General features: G+C 37.7%; 1 protein-coding gene across 1 annotated transcript in view; it reads right to left on the bottom strand.

Annotated features, from left to right (window-relative positions):
- The window catches only part of COL4A3 (collagen type IV alpha 3 chain), a 51,894-nt gene extending 44,812 nt beyond the window's left edge, over nt 1-7,082 (bottom strand). Inside the window, exons 1-6 of the mRNA XM_026854583.1 lie at nt 7,011-7,082; nt 3,467-3,556; nt 1,705-1,749; nt 1,188-1,232; nt 838-900; nt 89-142 (exon numbers count right to left, since the gene is read on the bottom strand). Coding sequence (XP_026710384.1) covers nt 89-142; nt 838-900; nt 1,188-1,232; nt 1,705-1,749; nt 3,467-3,556; nt 7,011-7,025 — 312 coding nt within the window. The 5' untranslated portion in view covers nt 7,026-7,082. The remainder of the gene's footprint in view (nt 1-88; nt 143-837; nt 901-1,187; nt 1,233-1,704; nt 1,750-3,466; nt 3,557-7,010) is intronic.
- Nucleotides 7,083-19,838: the final 12,756 nt, after the last annotated feature.

Here is a 19,838-nt window from a genome sequence, read left to right on the forward strand (position 1 = left end):
TAGCAGCTAATGTAAGGCTTTACGCTCCTTCATTGAATGGCTTTATGTGGTAGAAATGCACACAAGCATGATTTTCACAGACACCTACTGGAATGCCTGGAGCCCCTCTTCTACCTGGAGGACCTGGAAAACCTCGATCGCCCTGAAAGTAGTAAGAGTGACTGTTAATGCATATAATTATTATTTGGTCTGATTTTAGCAAATGTGATTACCAAAGAAGTTTTTTATGTTATCATACTAAATTGTGACTTGCATTGCCATCATATTTGCTAGAAGGGGCTCAGCCTCACTGTATGGGTCTTGACTTCCACCCCAGACATCAGGCTTAATTAGTTATGCCAGATCAGTTCACTGGTTCACTACAAATGTATGATTTTCCATAGTAGGCATTCTACTGATTCCCTCTTTCAGAGTGCTGGAAACATTTGCTCATAGAGCAAAGAAAAACCAGTAAATCTGTAACAATGATAAGCTTTTTCTTTTAATTGGTTTCAGGACTTACAAATTGTCAACTGCAAGCTAGTTACCTATTCTATAACCCATTTCAACAAAAGGACAGGTTGGACAAAACTGATTAGGTCTTCTGGATTTAATGAAAAAAGTTTTATCTGTCAAAATATCAAACATTTTAGCAAAGGCCACTAACACGTATTATTTAATTATCTTACAGAAAAGGGCAGCACTTCCTCTGACCTCATGATTCATCTTTTTCCTAGTTGATAAAGTCACAAACCAAAACAAACCAAAGTTGTAATTGCAGGAAAAATTCAGAATGCTTTTTGGCCATTCCTAAGCATAGCCAAACACAATATCCGTAATATTCAGCTTGGTTTGTACCTTTGTGCCATTGCATCCTGGAACACCCGAGGGCCCAGGAGGACCAACAGTTCCTGGTTCACCCTAAAAAGAAGTGCAAAATTGACACAAGCTTTGTTTTTGCGCACTCATATTACCCTACAGCAACACTGAAAGAGTTTATGTTGGAGCAGTGTTTCACAGACTTGACAGATTACAATGTGTTCTTAAATCATTACAGTGAGTAAGAATTGCTGATGCTGAGTCTCTAGACTAACTGACAGAGACAATGCTGATGTTGAGACTAGAGTGAGCACACTGGGCTCAGGACAATTGTGTACTGAAGATTGTAGTAATAGAGAAATGGTTAAATCAGTTTAATTTTTACTTACTGGAAGGCCTGGGGGACCTGAAAATCCAGGTATTCCTGGGACTCCCTAATGATATAAAAAACCAGAGGAATAGTATTACTAATATTAAGGAAAGGCTTATGATGCAGTTTTTCTTCTGATTGCATTTTTAAGAAGAATGAATGCAAGTATGATTCTATAAAAAGATTATTATTTTCTTAACACTTCTGACTGTGAACCAAGTATAATGGTAGCTTATGCACTGTTAACAGCCTGGTTTTGCCCATAGAAAAAAAAACCCAGACAACCCTTCATGGAATTCTAGTCTGACTTTTTCATAACACATCCCAATACTAAATACATACAGCATGAACCTTGTACATATAGTGTAGCAAAAAAGGCAAAATTTTAAAAAGTAGATAATGCATGTGTATACTCCGTGTCATAAATTTTAAAAATCATATATAATGTTTCATTTTTATTTTTCACAAATAATTGAACCAAGCTGGCATTTAACATGACATTTAATACATACAAGTCTGTTTATATAAATACTTACTCGTATACCTTTGGGTCCAACGAAGCCCATAAAACCTGGAGAACCCTAGATCACAAATGGAAAACAATGTATTTCAATATAACTGACAGAAAGCAAGTATCTGTCAACACCATTTCCTAACATGTGCACAAGAAACTAAATAAATAAATAAATAAATAAATGATTTTCCTATTACAGACACTATAGCAAACAAGCATTTAATACAACTTGTGTAAATCATGGCTTACTGCCCTCCCTTTCAGTGTTTACAGGGGATATATCTCATCATAGGTCAATAAAATAAAATAACAGTGAGGGTATGTTGATAAAGCAGTTGCTATGGATGTGTTCAAACTGTGAGACCTGGAAGTGCTTTCCTGTGAAATAGCTGGAAGGCTCCTGGATGATGTCCATGTAATGATCAGGTATGTACATGTACCAGCCACTCTCACTTGCACTGCTGTGCACAGAAAGGAAAGCCAGGAGCAGGCTGAAAGGGGGCTAAGCAGGATGGGAGAGCAAGGCTGAAAGAAGACAGCAAACGATGTCACAGCACAGTATGGACAGAACCTGTTGGAATTGTTTCAAGGTGCTTAGAGCTTTACTGATAATAAGAAACTTATTGTTCCCAGAAAGGAAATGGGGATTGTACAGAACTGCATAGCTCCTAAAATCCCGAGTGACATTTCATTTAAGATAATGTACAGGCATTGAACAGAAAAGCTAACTGGAATACGCTACAGTAGATGGCATTGAGGCTGAAGATGTTCTTGCTAGATAAATTATCCTTACTTTTTGCCATTCTTGCAGAAGTTATTATCATATTAAAAGGGAAATGCTCTACCAAACATTTTTCAGTGAGTTCAAATAAATGGCTCATCAACATGTACGAGATCCACCATGAGTATTAGTTCCACAAAGTATTGTAAAAATAAGATAGGACGGAACAATGCAACCATACCCAAGCAAATAAAAACTGTAAAAAAAATCTGTCTAAAGGTATGGGTAAGCGCTAGAGCCACATTAGTGCAGGTCCTAGACATAACGCGATTGTGGCAGTACCTTCCTGTGGCTGAGTTTACACCATATATACATACAAATAATTTATTCACCAGAGACAATTTATTGATGACTGCAGCAGTGCTGTTCCTCAAGACAAGTATAAATAAAATGTTATTTTAATGAGCAATTTATTTGGTTTTGATGCTCATGCAGGAGTCATTGAAAATTCATATTCAGCCTCAGTTTAGGCATACAGGAAAGGAAGAAAGCCCAAGTCACCAAAGAGAAGTCACTCTCTCCATCCTGCAGGCAAGTAGGTATGTCCTAAAGAGACCAAGATTTATCTTAAAAATCCTGGTTCCCTTCAAATTTTCTTAAATCTATTTTTCATATTTGTCTCAGTAGTAGCTAGCTTTGCCTCTTTCCAGCAGTAGATGTCAGAGTATACTGTTAAGACAAAACTGAGGTTATGCTGCTAAAATCTATTTAGACCCATGTTCATTGCCTCTGGCAGTTCAGTTCAGGTACTTTAGCACTGGCCAATGGACAACTGACAACAAAAGCCCACATTCCTATCAGCTACTTTGACTCAGCCAAAAATGACCACTGCAGCTGGTGACCACATAACATCCCTTCCTGAACAGGAGACTCTGCAACAGGTTTTGGTTTGGTTTAGTTTTTCAAAACAGAATTCTCTACCCAGTCATAGCTCACTTTCACAGTCAAGCACCGAAGTTTCTCTGTGTATCTCTCTCTGTGTCTCACACACACACACACCTACCTTTGGTCCCTGTGGCCCTGGAGGCCCTTCTGGACCAGGAAATCCTCTATGACCAGGTGGACCTGGAACACCAGGAAAGCCTTTTTCACCCTGTAAACATTAAGAGAATGAAATTCTTAAAATATCCATGAATCCTCCTTTCGATAATTTATTTCTAAGGCATTCACTACTTTCAGTACCTCTTAACTTCTACATATCTGTCTGCTACTGTGTCAGATACATTTCCCATGCCTATACTGACCTGTTTTTGTGGTCCTGCCCATATGCTGTCTAGGCCATATGGTAACACTGAAGTAACATGCTCATAAGTGTGGTTGAAGATATCAGAAGACAACTGTACTCATTTGCAGAAAGCAGCTGATACATATTCCTTCCTAATATTTCTACATCATGTTTAGTCCCTACACACAACACAAATCCAAATCCATCATAACAGCGCTTTGTAAAGGGGTAAACTTAATGACTGCTGCTGTACAGCAAGGTCATCTCCAAATCATCAATACCTCTCTTCATGCAAGCCATGGAAAGAAACAGTGAGAGCCAAATGCAACAAAACCATTCAGATAGAATAAAAGAAACTTAAGTGACAACTACATAATATTGTTCCAAGTCTCAGAAATTAAGACACCCAATTACTTTTTAATGTTTTTTAAGGTCAAGTTCAAATAACTAAACCATGTAAAGGAAACACAGAATATTAAAGCTAGACAAATAGAATACAGGAGGCTAAATTATAGTGAAGGGGGATTTTCAGATTTTAGTTAAATGTAATGAAGATGCAAGTCTTTTCCTGGATGGAAAACTGACTGTGAGCCAGAAATGTGTACTTGCAGCCCAGAAAGCCAACCATGTCCTGGGCTGCATCAAGAGCAGTGTGGCCAGCAGGTTGAGGGAGGGGATTCTCTCCTGTACTCTGCTCTCGTGAGAACCCCCCTGCAGTGCTGTGTCCAGCTCTGGGGCCCCCAAGATCAGGAGGACACAGACCTGCTCGAGCAGGTCCAGAGGAGGCCACAAAGATGATCAGGGGCTGGAGCAGCTCCCTTATGAGGCTAGGCTAAGAGTTGGGTGTGTTAACCTGGAGAAGGCTCCAGGGAGACCTTCTAGTGGCCTCCCAGTACTTAAACGGGGCTACAGGAAAGATGGGGAGGGACTCTTCATCAGGGAGTGTAGGGATAGGATGAGAGGTAACGGTTTTAAACTGAAAGAGGAAGATTTAGATTAAATATAATGAAGAAATTCTTTCCTGTGCCGGTGGTGAGGCCCTGGCACAGGTTGCCCAGAGCAGCTGTGGCTGCCCCCTCCCTGGCAGTGTTCATGGGCCGCGTTGGACGGGGCTGTGAGCAACCTGGGCTAGGGGAAGGTGACCCTGCCCATGGCAGGGGCTGGAACTAGAGGATCTTTAAGGTCCCCTCCAACCCAAAACATTCTATGATACTATGACTTTTGTTAAAATAAAAGTGCTTCAAACCTAGAAACTCACAGAAAAGGTATCTTTAGATAGCAGCAATTTAGCATGCTCAATTTTACATCAGTGAAGAGCTGTGTATTCAAGATTTTACATCACAGCATGACAGGGGAGAGCACGCGGGATTATCAATTCTCAGAGTCAATTTTCCTACTGCTTTATCAGGGGAGAGTTATACAAAAAAGCATTTGAAATTTGTGTGTGCAGAATTTCCAGTATCTTATTATTCAATGTACAACATAGGATCCAAAGAAGTGTTGAGGAAGACAAAACACCTTGGCTTGTCCCCCCACCAATTCTTGCCCCTCTAAATCCCACAAACTGACCAGATTTTAAATAGCATCTCAATTTTTTAAAAAAGAATATATATAAAGATAGAATCTAATCCCATAAGATAGAATCTAATCCCATAATATTTTAACACAAATAAGAATTGCATTAAGTGTCTGTGAGATCTCAAGCATAAACCAGCATAGCTTTTTATAACAAATTTATTTCATTCACCAGCATCCTAAGAAAGGCAAAAAAGGATAAACCAAGCTGTGCCACTGGAGGGAGTGTGGTACTAACTCACAGAAAATTGAAAGAATTCCTTGATCTTCCTTCACTGAGCTTGCTACCCCCTCTCTCTGGAGCAAGCCATAGGGTGCTCTCCAGATGCAGAGCAGCACTTCACTCTCCTGGCAGCTTCACTCCCCTCCATACAGTACAGGCTATTTTATCCTCACTTTCCTCTTGACAAATCAACAAGATCAGAGGATTCTCAGGTTGGAGAATTTCTTAACACTGAACAGTTACCAACATATACTGATTAATGTAATTGTCCTGACTTTCCAAAGCTGCCTGAAAAACTTCATCAGTGCAAACTGATTAACTCTTACCTACTAATTGCTCAGTTGCTTTAACATGGAATTGATGAAGATAAGTTGCAGGTGTTGATTTTTTAATATTTCTCTTTTAGTGGGCAGCTTATTTTTTTCTGATTTTTCAAATGGTCTCAATTTTAACGGTTAGGACAAAGTCAGGTTAGACCAACCAAGAACATGAAAAATAAGCACCAAGACTTTACTAAAGACATGAATCCTTTCCCACTTACAAAAATATGTTTTCATAACAAATGTATTTACTTTGAGAGAACTTCTCTCTAACACTGAAATGAAGCTTCCTAAAAGCAAGACTATCAGTGTTTACTGTGGTGCAATAAGACATTTTTTCTTGGTAGTAAAAGTACAGGAGGAAAGTTGTGAGAAATTCTTTAGCAGCCAGATATGTAATCAGTGGGATTAACCACATCTAGTATCTATTGATAAGGTTTAGTATGGCAATCACTATGTCCTCAGTTAGCCTGAATTACATAATAATGCCCCTTTCATTTGTGAATCAGTTGTTTTCCATCTACAAGCAGGAGTTTGAAAGAATTTTTGGCATTTGTGTAATTCAGGTTTGTCTAAAAGCCACTCCGAGCCTCTGCCAAGCTACTATTTGCAACAGGCAGAACTGTGGCTCTGTTCCTTTTGATGGATTTGATGCTGTTCCCTCCCTGCTGACAAGGTATTTGTGGTTAGGACTCAGAAACTTACCCCTGTTTTGGTCTGCAGGAAATTTATCTGTTTGTGCCAGTGCATGTAGCTTTTGAAACTTTAGGAACCAGAAAAGGGGAGATGGGCAATGTCAAAAGAGGGGAACAGGGAAGCACTGAACATGACACTCTCGATGGCATTATGAAATTTGTAACAGGAGAGCTGCTGCCAGGGTAACTGTATCTGTGGGCATTTGTTAGGAGTTTGTGAAAGGGACCTAGTGGTTCAGACAGCTGTTCTTCTGTTGGTGTTCAAACATCATGCAATGCTGTAAACAAACTAATACATTAAAAAAAATAATAATTGTAAGTCTTCTTAGTGTCCCCAGAGTTATTTTCACAGGATTTTGTAAGGTAATATATTCCTTTTACAATCCTTTGTAGACACTGTTGACAACATTACACACAATAAAATCACTCATTGTATCAACTCAACTAATGTATTAATTGTTTCCAGGTATATGCTAATCTTAGAAAAGGAAAAATTTATTTGTCCTTACCTTACTGCCCTTCATGCTATCGCAAAAGCAGGGACTTTTACCTTTGCATACACAGCTCTGAAAAACAAAAAGACAAACTTTATAATAAAATCATTTTTCTCATTGTGTTGTTTGGTGAGGGGCAAATGAGATCTTGGCGGTTTTAGTAAGGTAATTATTTCACAGATAATACAACTTAAAAAAAAAAAATGTTCCTGAAGAGTGGCAATTCTCAACAGTGGAAAAGAACTCATTATTACTCTGTACTGTCTTTTGAGACAGATTAAGGGCACTAGTTTAATTTTATAATTAGGGTAAAGGCCAAGAAGGCGTGCTTAACACCACCAGGGTTATAATATCAGTACAAAGTATAAAATTCAAGAGTTTGGTCTCACAGCCCTGAACATTAATGATTCTTTAAAAACTTACTATAGAAACAAACACATATACCAATACTAGTTTAGATTAAAATTATATTGGTTTTATTTTAATCTATTAACCGATAATTTTCTGTCTTTTTCTAGCTGTGCTCACCTCCTGACCCTGGCTCCTGGTACCTAATACAATTACAAAGGACCCTCAACTTCGTTGTTTCTTAATTCTGGAGGTTTCCTGAGCCTGGAGTTCAAGTGAGCCTGGAGTTCAAAGCCCTCCGTGGAGAGCTGAGTATTGCACTGCAGAATCCAAACCTCTCTTTGTCTGTGACCTCTACTGCTGGAGTATGGCATGGCTATATGGGAGCAACCATAACCTGGGAAAATTCAATGATTAATCAAGTATGAAGAGATATTCAGGTTTTTACTGTTCACACTTAAGTGAAAAGAAACCCAACAAACAAAAAACCCAAACAAGGATTTTCAGTATGTAACTGGATAGACAGTGTGACTCAATTTGCTAGCTCATGGGTGGTAGCAGGGAGCTCAGCAGAGCTGCACAGCACATCTGAGATCCCCGGTGAACATGAGAACACTTAACCCATTCTGTGCCCCATTCCTGCTACAGCTATCATGTACTCAGTACCTGAGCTAGCCCAGTCTGGCTGGGATAACTCTGCAATGGACTTTTCTACACTCATGTAGACGTACCCTATGTCAGTGGAGTGGAGGAGGAAAAAAAATAATCCTTTGTGAACATAAATATTATACATACTAAAAATAGTATTGAGGTTATTGAAGCCATGTATTTCATAGACATGTGGAGTAAACGGCATTTATTGCCCTTCTTTATACACTAAAATTCTTTCATTTGTTTTTGAAGCCATTGCTGAATGACTTTTTCAATTGTAGCCCTGCAGAAAGAGTGTTATTTTTCAGTTTATTCTCCCACTTTACGTATAGATGTCTATCACAGTGACCATATACTATTACAGTTACAGACAGTATGAAAGGGATAACTATCAAATACTGGTTATGAAGATATTTTTCTAAGTTGCATGAAATTCAGAAAAGAAGGAAGAACTGTATTTTTTCTTACAAGATTAAAGTCTTGAAGATGATATGATATGAAATTTCTATTTAGAACTCAAAGACAGAATTAATTAACCCATACAGCTGGTCATAATACAAGAGCAGCACTTTTCCAGTGGTGTTCTCAAAAAACAGAAAACAAAAGACAGAGGAAGAAAAAAAGTTCTCCATTGCATTTTAAAATTATAAAGTCAGATTGTCATTAAATTTAAATTTTCCTGTATCAATCTGTTTCAGGTAAAACATTTTACAGAATTGAAAAGCATCTCTTCTTCCCACAGGCTAGGATCAATTTCTTCTATACCATCAAAAACATGGTACGTGGTATCAGCTAGCTGGTTTCATTTCTTAAACAGTTCCTGGTATTTGTCACTTTCCTTTGACTGCACAAGGAAACTAGTTTGGAACAACTCATCCAGTCTCTTTAGGTGCCTCTTTTAGGACTGAGGAAAGATGCTGCAAGTACTTGCTGTTCCCTATAGACTAGACAATTACTCACAGTAGCTGCCTGTCTTTTAGGTGGCTGAAGTTAGGTGAGATAATACCATGTATTAATTTAGAAAGATGCAGGGAGTATTTCTCAAGTGAACAGCTATTTAAACATTAAACAGAAATTAGAATCAGTTGGCCATGAAAAGCAAATCCCCCAAGAAATTATTGTGCCTGCCTGTGTTCTATAGACAGATTACTATGTGATGACTTGATGTTTCAAGCTAGATTTTTCAAGAGTTGCAAACGTTAAATACTTAATTCTTTGACATATTTAAAGACGACTCTTTCTTCCCCTGATCTGACAGCTAGAATTCAAGTCGTACTGCATGAGAAATTTGGAAAACAAAGGTGTCATGTAAAACAGCAACTGTGTGACTGCTACCTTTACTATTATTTTAATCAATATGATTGTATCATCAGAGACACAAGAATAAATACTAGTGCATCATTAATAACAAACAGTATCCTGACTTCTTCTTGGTGAGGACTATCAGTTTAGCACTGGATAATCTAAACTCACCATGCTATATGACAGATATTTTAAGCCTTTAAGCATAAATACCGGAGGATAAAGTGACATATATTTCAAAATGAATTTGGAATAGTCTATAAGCCAATCAATTTTCTTGTTCCCTATTCAGTAACAGTACCTTCCATCCCAAAGTATTCTCTTCAAAATGGGTGACACAGGTTATTGGTACATGTCTACCAAGCAGTATAAACCCGTAAGTGTTCAGTGTTCAGCATCCCAAGGAAAGATGTAAACACAGTACACAATAAATGTAGTCTTAAATTGCATGCACTGCATTTTACTGCTGTGCAGGGCTGACGAGTGACTCAAGCTACCACGTTCTGAAGGCTTGCATATGAAAATTGTAAATTACCTACAAGACCTATGAGACCCATTTCCTCAGCAATCTTAACTGCTGAAGCACAAGATTAAGTTTACAAATTTAGCAGACATATGTCTGAGTCCAGGAAAGGTACCATTTACTGAGAAAAAAAATGTTTACAGTATTCCAAATCCTCTGAATTTCTCCAGGGTAACTGGGACATATCCTGGCTGACCATAGAGAGCTTTCCTGAGGAACAGCCACAGCTGGCTTCTAATCTTCCTAGTACCAGTTATTTACCATCAGAGTTCTATAGACCTTCATAGAGTTGCATCTTATTTCTACCTGTGGAAGTATGGCTAGAAGCAGATTCTTTACAGTATTTGTATGCAAAGCAGTTTTCAGGATGCGTAGATAAATCACCAAATGAAGTGTCTCTTCAGTAACAGGTATAATCTGCAGAAGACTTCCTATGTACAGATACAGAAGAAACTTTTTATTTCAACTTACAATCAAAGATAATCCAATGTGAAGTTAAAAACACGAACATGTAGAAACTTATGATGCTACACAACTAATCAAGGTATTAAACTATTTAAAGAAAAAGAACCTTTGCTCTTCAAGAAGTCAGAATGCTTAGAATATGTTTAATTTGCCATTAGTAAGCTTTCAGATCAATTTAGGTCTTTTTGTGTATGCATATCACTTTAAACTAAACTGAAAAGACCAAGGATGATTTTGCATTACACACTCAGTTAGCTGGATAATACTAAACGTTTTGGCATATGATTTTTACATAAGATTAGATTATGCCTTCTGTAAAAGAGCTCTGAACCAAAAAATCATTGCTCGCTTATACTGGATGTTTCCACATCCTTGCAAGATGCCTGCAGCTCCTTCATCAAAGGATCATAACAAAACAAGAGTATATTGCCAGGCTATAAGGAAATTGAGTAACAGTTATTAATGTTTTATTCAAAATCCTCACAATAACATATACATAAGTAAATGTACTAACAATGCCACAGGTTTAATGCATGTTTTTCAGTTTTGTGTTTTTTATAATAATCATCTACATTTATTTCAAATATTTAGATATGGTAGATGGCACTAGATTTTTGATCTAAAAATCTAGGTCAAAGGGTAAAGCCAGATCATGATATGAATAACAAATCAAATTAATCCACCAATGAACCAAAGTGAAAAAAACCCAACACTTTCTTGGAGTATTTTATAGAGGAGCTCCTTTCAAAAGCGTTTTGAGTGACAGTAGTAGCATTATATGTTCTTTAAATAATTACAGTTGTGCATGCTGACGCACATTTACTGCAGTGGTTAATGCTGAGTGCAACCTTATCCATAACACTGAATTGCCCTTCCTACACTATGGGATTGGATTCTATGGGGCTGTGACCTCTTTCTGCCCCCAATACAGAGACTAAAGCATCTGCTTAAAAAGTGTTCCAGTCCTCTCCTTCCCTGAATCCCTCAAAGAAATGACAAAGAAAGAAGGAAGAAATAACATACTATTATACACACTACATTGTCACCTATACAACACTAATATAGACTCAGCATGGTACTGCTACTCCTACCATTGCAGTCATGGTAACTTATTTTGGAGTATTAAAGAGAATCTTATGCAGCTCACAGCACTTTGCAAGTAGAGCTAGTTATATGAAAGGTGTCAGAGAATGTATTTAGGGATGTTACCAAACCTGAATATGTCAAAGGACGTCACAAAGCGTTAATGTAAGGAAAAAAGCAAACAGGGATAGGAGTTTCTATCAATAGCACAGACTTTGAGTCCTGACACATTTGTGGGGCAATACAGTCATACTGGGTACGGTTTAAAGGCAGGAAGATGGGGAACAGTCAAAATGAGACAGTGAGGATGATGAACCAGTATTTCTCCATTTATCTCCTTTTGGAATGACATATAGGATGACAACACAGAGCACTTGTTTGCTTTTCCAGATCCAAACAAGATCAGAGTAGGTCAGCTATGAGTTCAAAATACATATTTATATTAAAAACACTTCACCCAGGACAGAGAGGCAGCAAAGTGTTTTGTTGCAGCCAACAGGCACCATATTCTTTAAGTATATTTCAGATGAAGGCTACACCAACACCACACAGGATGAGTAATAAAGACATTCAGATGAAAGCTGAGATGAAATTAAATGTATTCTGTAGGAATATAGTAATCTGGCTGCAGTGGGGTTTAAGTTTACACTTTTGGCCTGATTGGTCTTTAATTTCATAGATGAAGTCCACTGATTCCTGGTTCACATAAATGAAAGATGACTGTGCAACATAAGGAATTTTAATGGTATCCTGAGCAGCCTACAAATACGTAGGTCATCACAGTGGTCCTTTCTAAGTGGAAGTAAATTATCAGGTAATTTCCAGTTTTCTGTAACTTCTCTTCAGTTCCAATACTTATTAAAAATTACACATCAGTGAGCCAGCTCCTTTAAGAGTCTTGATTATGAATTTTCAAGGGCTGCTGACACACTGAGATTTCTGAATTCTTCCTGGGATGTCTCAGTGCAATCACTTTACACATTCCAGCTGTGTCTATAAACCACAACTGAGTACATGGAATAATACTGCTCAAATAGTTGATGTTAATATAGCACTTAAAACTACAAAGGGTCCATTTCTCTAATGTTCTCTAATACATGTTTTATATTACATCTCATAAAAGTGGGCGTAAAGCATTATGATTACAGCAAGTAGAAAGTTTTGCTTTAACATTTATCTACACCACAAACGTGCTGGGGTAGGTATGCTGCACAGAGATGTGAAATGCTGCACTTTGTGGAGGACACTATGGTGCTAGCTAAAGCTTCTAGCTTGGACACAGTTGTTTCCAAAAATTTATCCTAACCTACTCAAGCAGAGGATCTGAGAGCAGAGCGGTATAGAAAAGATTTCCCACTGTGGCTATATAAGTAAAATCTTTTTTACTGTGTTAGGATACTTAGCTGGACTAGCACAGTCAGTAATTCTATCTAGACGTGGTTAGTAGATACGTGACCTTGGCAGCATATTCCTCATGTTGCACAACTGTAAATCACCATGTAGCCTACAAGCTACTGGAGAATGAAGTCCCCTCACTCCAAAACATTGCTATCAAAACAAAATACCAGTCTCACAATTACAATCTGTATACTAAAAGTTTTTCATGCATTCTAAGCATCAAACATGAATTCATTAAAATTATCAAAGACCACGGAGATCTTTGTGTTTTTTTAGTGATTGCTGGACCAGTACAACAAAACCAAATTATTAAGCCTTCAATAAGTATAGAGAGCATAGAGCAGAAATAGGAGATGATGAGATGAAGGAAAATATGTCAGTTCCCAAACCCTGAAGCATTGTGTAGTCACTTGTGAACTGGAAGGCAGCCAGACATTCCTACCTTAGAAGACTCCTGTTAACAGCCATGTATGCTATGAGAATGCACAGCATTTTGCCTACCAGTTGAATACCCAGCACCTGCCAAAAATGATTTCATTTTGACTTTCCATTATAAAGAAATACACCTGTAACTTTAACTAATAAACAACCTGGTAAATAACGTCTAAAGTAGAGAGACCAGATCTCAAATAACACAGTGGAAGGCAACTGTTCTGCTACAGACGGTGTAACTGCTGACTAAACTCCATCAAACTCTTGTAATGGGAACCTTGCTCAGGCTTTGTATTACTGCTTATGTGCTCTTTCAGTGTGAGGTGCAGGAAAGAAGTCCTAAGCACTTAGGATCGTAGGAAAAACCTTTCATAACACTTCACAGAAGCAGGATTTTGTGTCTATCTCAGAGTCGGTAATAATTACATAATTTGTGATCACACAATGTGAACACATGTCTATCTGAACTTGACAACACTTTCCCTACTTTCTATCCATAAACTGTCAGTTCTTTTGAAAGAATATAAATAATATAATATAAAGATATATTTATAATGGTATTTGCAAACTAACTATGGTAAATGACTGGTATGAAGAAACAGAAGAAGCTGCTGCAGATGAAGATTTAAACAGCTTTCCACTATGCCAAAGGAACATGTGAATGAAAACCCTTTTTCACTCTAGACATTGAAACTGTTTTGAAAACCTCTTAGTTTTTAAAGCAAAAACCTGTTTAGTAAGAACTTTGTATATTAACAATTTTGTAGTGTTAGCCAGATCTTTTCATTATAACTATACATACTTATCACAATAAAAAAAAAAAAAACCAAAACCAAAACAAAACCAAAAAACCTAACATAAACCTTAAGTAAAGTTAAGTAAATCAGATGAAAACAAATTTTTCATAGAACTTTTGGCATCTCTTGCATATGTTTAAATGAAATAAATTGTGTCCTTGGGAAAAAAGGACACAATTTATTTCTAACAACCAAACACCAAAAACCAAACCAAAACCAGTAAAGCACCCTGCAGTTCTTTTTTTGTAATATACGTACATATTACATAGAGTATCATTTTTGCTGTGAATGAGCCTGTCTGCATGGAAGTTCCAAGAAACTACCATAACATAGCTGTTCATACTATTCTTATGAAAGCACACCATTCTGCCATCTTGCTCACAGTTCCACACACAACTTCCATGGTGCCAACCATATTCTTGTCCAAGCAGACACAGTACAATTAATCACATGGAGCTTCTCCCTTCTCTCTAAGTCACTGATAGTAAAGAATTAGGGGGTGGGAGAACAGCAGGGTTTAGCAATCTTCACTGTGCCTGTATGTTATCATCATTGTGTTAGGATAAATCTGGTAAAATGTAATTTAGAAAAAAAACCAATACCCTGAGTTTTCACAAACTCAAATAGTTTGTAAGCTCTGCAGTGATGACCACTAAGGTCTGTGTTGTAGAAGCTGCCTAAAATTACTTAGTATAGATGTACATAGGCCTGGCATGTTGTATGCAGTTTTGGAAAACTGTAAGTTGAGACTCTCAATTGGATCTCTGTTTTTTGGGGTTTCTTTAATTGCTTTTGGTCTATGAAGAGAAGATACAGAATTCTCTTTAAACAGAGAGAATGACGGTTTGATTTCTTCTGCTAAAACATAGAACATGTTGATACTTATATTTATAATGACAAGTATCTTACTCTACAAATAATTTCACTGGGGTGGAAGTCACTGTGATAAGGACTATCAGAAACTGGACCAAAGTGTTCACGACATATTCAGATGGGTAAAATCTCCAAAGGCAAACCCCTAAACCTCACTGCTGTGGGTTTCTTCTCCTGACCTTGAACAGGACATGGGGACAAAAGAAACAAATATTCTTCCCTTCCACAAGGAAAACAAGATTAGGCAATTAGGCCACAGAATTTTGTTTTGTGTAGCAAACTCATAAGGGTGTTTAATCAGCTTATTCATCCGTGCTCTTTCTTCCTAACAGAGGGTCATCTTAAAAGAGCAATTTAATAACAAAGAATACACACCATTTAACAGGTGAATTTTTGCTTACCTACCATAACATGGTTAGCATTACATCACACAATTTGCATTTCTTCCCAACTGTTGAGTGTGGGAATGGTATTCAGTATAATTGTTGTCTCCTCAGGCCTGTATATTTGTATATTCATAAAATTCCTGGTGTGCATCTTCTGTTCAGTGGTACAAATACAAATGAAAGCAACAGTAGCTTACTCAGAGACAGCTTATTGCACATGCTTTGGTTTCTCCTTTTTGAAAGGCTCTGTGATTTCACAGATTGAAAAAAAAAAAAGGTTACTTTTTCTTGTAGCTTCCTCCAAAATGATCTGTGGAAAAATGCTGCACAAAGCTCGAGTTAAAAAGCCTTAATTGAACCAGGTCAAATGGAAAACCTGTAAACCTGTGAGACTTGTACCCTATCACAAAACTGCCAAGTTAAAAAAAGGACGAACAATGAAAATAGAACTAAAAATATACTAGGTGTGGCAAAATGAAACTTTTTCAGTGTGTGCTTGAGAGACTGGGGCTGTAAACAGTTAAGAAGAAAAAAGCCTTTTTGTATTTCACCTTCCTCCTAGGCTCCTGTAATCCATGCCAACACACTGAGCCTTCTAGTATTACTTTGTTAGGCAGTAGGGTGAGAATGTGACAGTAAAACAGATGACCGGACATCCCATGCTAGTTGCACTTAATAGCAAAGTATTTTGTTTCAGACACGTTATGATAAATCAGCTCTAGATATTGCAGAAGAGATTGCTAGCACAGATCTTGAAATAAAACGCTGTATAACTATATGAAATGCAAAGCAATGGAGGAAGAACCAGTGTTAGCCTGCCTACTTTGATCATTTTAGTGATACTATTCAGTCAGCAAAATAACTTGAACTATAGAGTTTTGCTTAAATGTGTGTTTAACTTGAGGATTTGTTAGAAAAAAGCTATACATCAAGTGTTGACAGTTCCGTTTTCACAGGGGTTTACCAAGATCACCTAAGAGGATTCATCTTCTTTCAGTTGTATGATACAGCAAGCATGTAAGTACACTTAACATTTCAAGGCCGTATCAGAGCAAGTCCCCATGTTGTATAAGAGAGCAGAACTTCAAAAATTTTGATGCACAAACATCAGGGCAACTCTGCTAATTTGTGCTAACTCTCTTGGCCCAGTAGGAAATGCATTGCTCTGCAGTGCCCTGACATTGGCTTGTTTATGGAGATGATGGCTGAATTACAACTAATTATAGAGGCAATCAAGATCAGAACAGTCTAGTATAAATTGGGCCCAATTATCAAAGTAACACCCCCATTGACTTCAGAGCTGGGATCATATTAAGCAAATCAAAGAGAGCACTTCACAAAGGACTTGTTTTTCTAACATGCTCAGTGAACTCTCTTTTGTATATTCAGGTGCACATCTTCCCTTCTCAGCTGCCTTGTGCGACAAAGAACCTGGGTGCTTCCAAAGGCCAGCAGGGAAGGAAAATTCTCACTGTGACACTTGGTCCCTCCAACATTTTGATTCCCAGTTAAACAAAGTAATCCAGCCCGCATCCATTCTTACCAGGCTTGGAGATGCTCATGGCTGAGCCAGAACACTGCATTTTTTCCTTCCACACATGTGTATTAAGATCTATTTGCAACAGCAATATAGTTTGCATATAATTAGGAAAAAAAAACATTGCATGAAGAAGAAAATATTAGTTTATTAGCATTTGCGTGTAAATTCTAACATTTGTAAAAAAATAAATTGGGGAAGTATGAACACTCGTGTCTAGTCACAAACAATAATTGAGAAGGGGGAGGCATAAAAGATCTTGTCAAGCCTTACAGTCACTGAATTTATCTCCCCTCCTTTTCCAGCAGCACATGATGAAAAAAAAAAAAAAACAACAAACCAAAGAGTAATGACTGAGGCAAACACAGAATATAGAGCACTTAATATTTTTACTATGACCTAACACAATATTGCAATTGTCTTACAATGCAAATCAAAAAAACGGTAGTAACATGGGGTGCAGCTAACTTGCAATCAAATACTTGCTCAAGTAGAAACTCTCTTTTGTTCGGTTTTGAACACATGCTAACATAATGCCATCATAAAAATGATCAATGCCACTCAGCAGCAGTATTGATTCAGTACTAATGAACTCGACCTAGGTATTTTTCTTATTACTGTAATTTGAACCAACAAATTTTAGGAAACATTTTGAGATTACTGCTTAATTTCCAGACATACAAGAAATACATGGATGGTATCAAAAGAACACACTCAGGAGAATTAATTGGATTGTACACGTGCATCAAGACAGTATCAGGTCCAGGTGCTGTTAAACAAAATGAAACAATGAGAAAGCAAATACATTTTTCTCTGAGAGGAAAAAAAGTAGAAATGAGGAAGATCTTGCTCCCTGAGGAAATATATTGTTAATTTTTATTCTTCTTCTAAAGTATTTAACTGAACAGTGGGAAAATCCAAAGAATTATAACACCAGTATTTGGAGCGAAGGAATGCACCAAGCAAGCTGAAAAGCCTTTGACATGGGAAGATGCTACTTCTGCTGAGTTTTCAGATGTGATTAGAGCATGCCAATGGCCAAGACTGCAGCTAATAATACTCCCCAGCAGATGCCAGAAAGTTCAGCCTCCTAAGGGCAGGAAAATCTGTACTCTGTGGCCTGTGAGGACCAAATTTGCTGTATAAACAGCAAGAAGCACAAATTAATAATTTTATTTTTTGTCTTTTGGAATAAAGCATTTATTGTGTTATTACAAGACATACACTTTAAACTTTTCTAAGTTGAAACAGTTTTTAATCTAGGCATACAGCAAAAATACTGCTTGCTGGTCAAATGTAAATTTATGTTGTAAGAAAGTGTAGCACAATTTACAAACCCAAACAATACCTATTTCTTTGCAATGGACAGCCCAGATAAGATGTAATTATTTATTAATCAATTATGTCAATTAACAGTAGCCACTAATATTTAATAAGTTTAAAAAAAATTATTTTAAAAAAGTTATTTCCTTCATCATCTAGAAAATTTTGTTAGACTTTCTCTTACGAAAATATCAGCATTTTCATACAATAGAAATGATCACATTTGAATCAAACTGATCTGTTACCTGCTGCAAATCTATTAAATTAGTCTCAGACATTTCAAATCCACTGAATTTTCAGAGCACCACTGAATCAATACATTGTGTTCAAACTTTGCTTTAACAGAAAGATTTCTGTAGAAGACACTTCTTACTGTGTTTAAGACCTAAGTGTAAATCAGGATCTAGTAATGACAATGCTCTAGAAAACCGGTATCTCAGAACTTCACGATCTACCTTAAGCAGAAAGACTGCTAATGAACATGAGTCTGCAAGACTGGCAAATACTCTAGGATCCTACTGAGGTTGCTGAAAAGTGTCAAAATGCTTTACGGAGCCATATGTGAGGTCCTACCCATCGATACACCTCCTTTTCCCTTCCTTTGTAGATAAAAGCACGAAATGGGATGACAAGATCAACACAGCCAGAAGAGAGGCTTAGAAAAAGTGAGAGTGTGTGTCTGTGTGGGAGTGGGGGGAGGAGTTCCTGGTACACAGTCTGCGCTGGTTACCAGCCATCCAGAAGCACACATGATGATGTCCATCTCTTAGGAGCAGCAAGGGCAATGGATGGGAGGTGCCAGCAGATGAAGAGAAGAATGGAATAAAGCAAAGCAAACTGGGTAGAAGAGAGAGGCAGGTCTTGAGTTTATCAGTCTTCCACATCTTGCTTTTAGAGTAAGGATCTGTCCTAGGCAGAGCCTGAAACAACTCTGCAGAAAATATGTGCTTTACAAATAGATCTGGTACCTCCGTTCTACATAAGAACTAAGAGGTATTTTAATTCCACTACAAATAAAACAATTAGATCTTTGTTAAATGACTAAACTTGACTGGAAGTTAGAGTGCCATGAAAGAAAACATGTTTGGTGAGGTGCTTATGCTGTTTCCAGACACTTTACCCAGAACGGGTGATTGAAAGAGCTGAAATATTTTAGAAGAAACATTATTACCAATTAGTCTGCTTCAGATAATTATGGTAGAATGTGGCTCTATTTTAGCAACAATCAAGTGGAAGATCAGATTTTTTCCTTATAAAGGTGAACTGCAAAACGGTTTGATAGGCAGTAAAGGGTTTTGATGCTTTACTCACACATGCAAGGAGAAATTAACACTGTTGACTATTATGGGAAAAACAGAATTTGAAATTTACTGAAACTGGCAGTTTTCTGTTTAGTAACTGCCAGAAATGTTGACCCATTTACCCTCACAGCTGACTGCTCTTCTCCCAGTCGGGAATGTGCAATCTAAATGTTATAGCCAGACAGAGGAGAAAGGAATGGTAAAGACGACAATATGATTTAGGGGAATTTATCCACCAAACGGTGATGCGCTCTCATCATTAAACCTCAAAGACAAACCGTGAGGTGAGTCCGTGGGGAAGGCGGCACAGCCGGCCCAGGCGGCGAGTGCTGCTCTCAGTGTTTACCTCAGAGACCGTCCACGCCCAACACCGCTCATCCCCCGGCTCCTGCGGAGCGAGGCGCTGCCCGCGGGACGGGCCTCC

The sequence above is a fragment of the Athene cunicularia genome (genome assembly GCF_003259725.1).
Source record: "Athene cunicularia isolate RWA chromosome 9 unlocalized genomic scaffold, athCun1 chr9_part1, whole genome shotgun sequence".
Taxonomy (NCBI): Eukaryota; Metazoa; Chordata; class Aves; order Strigiformes; family Strigidae; genus Athene; species Athene cunicularia.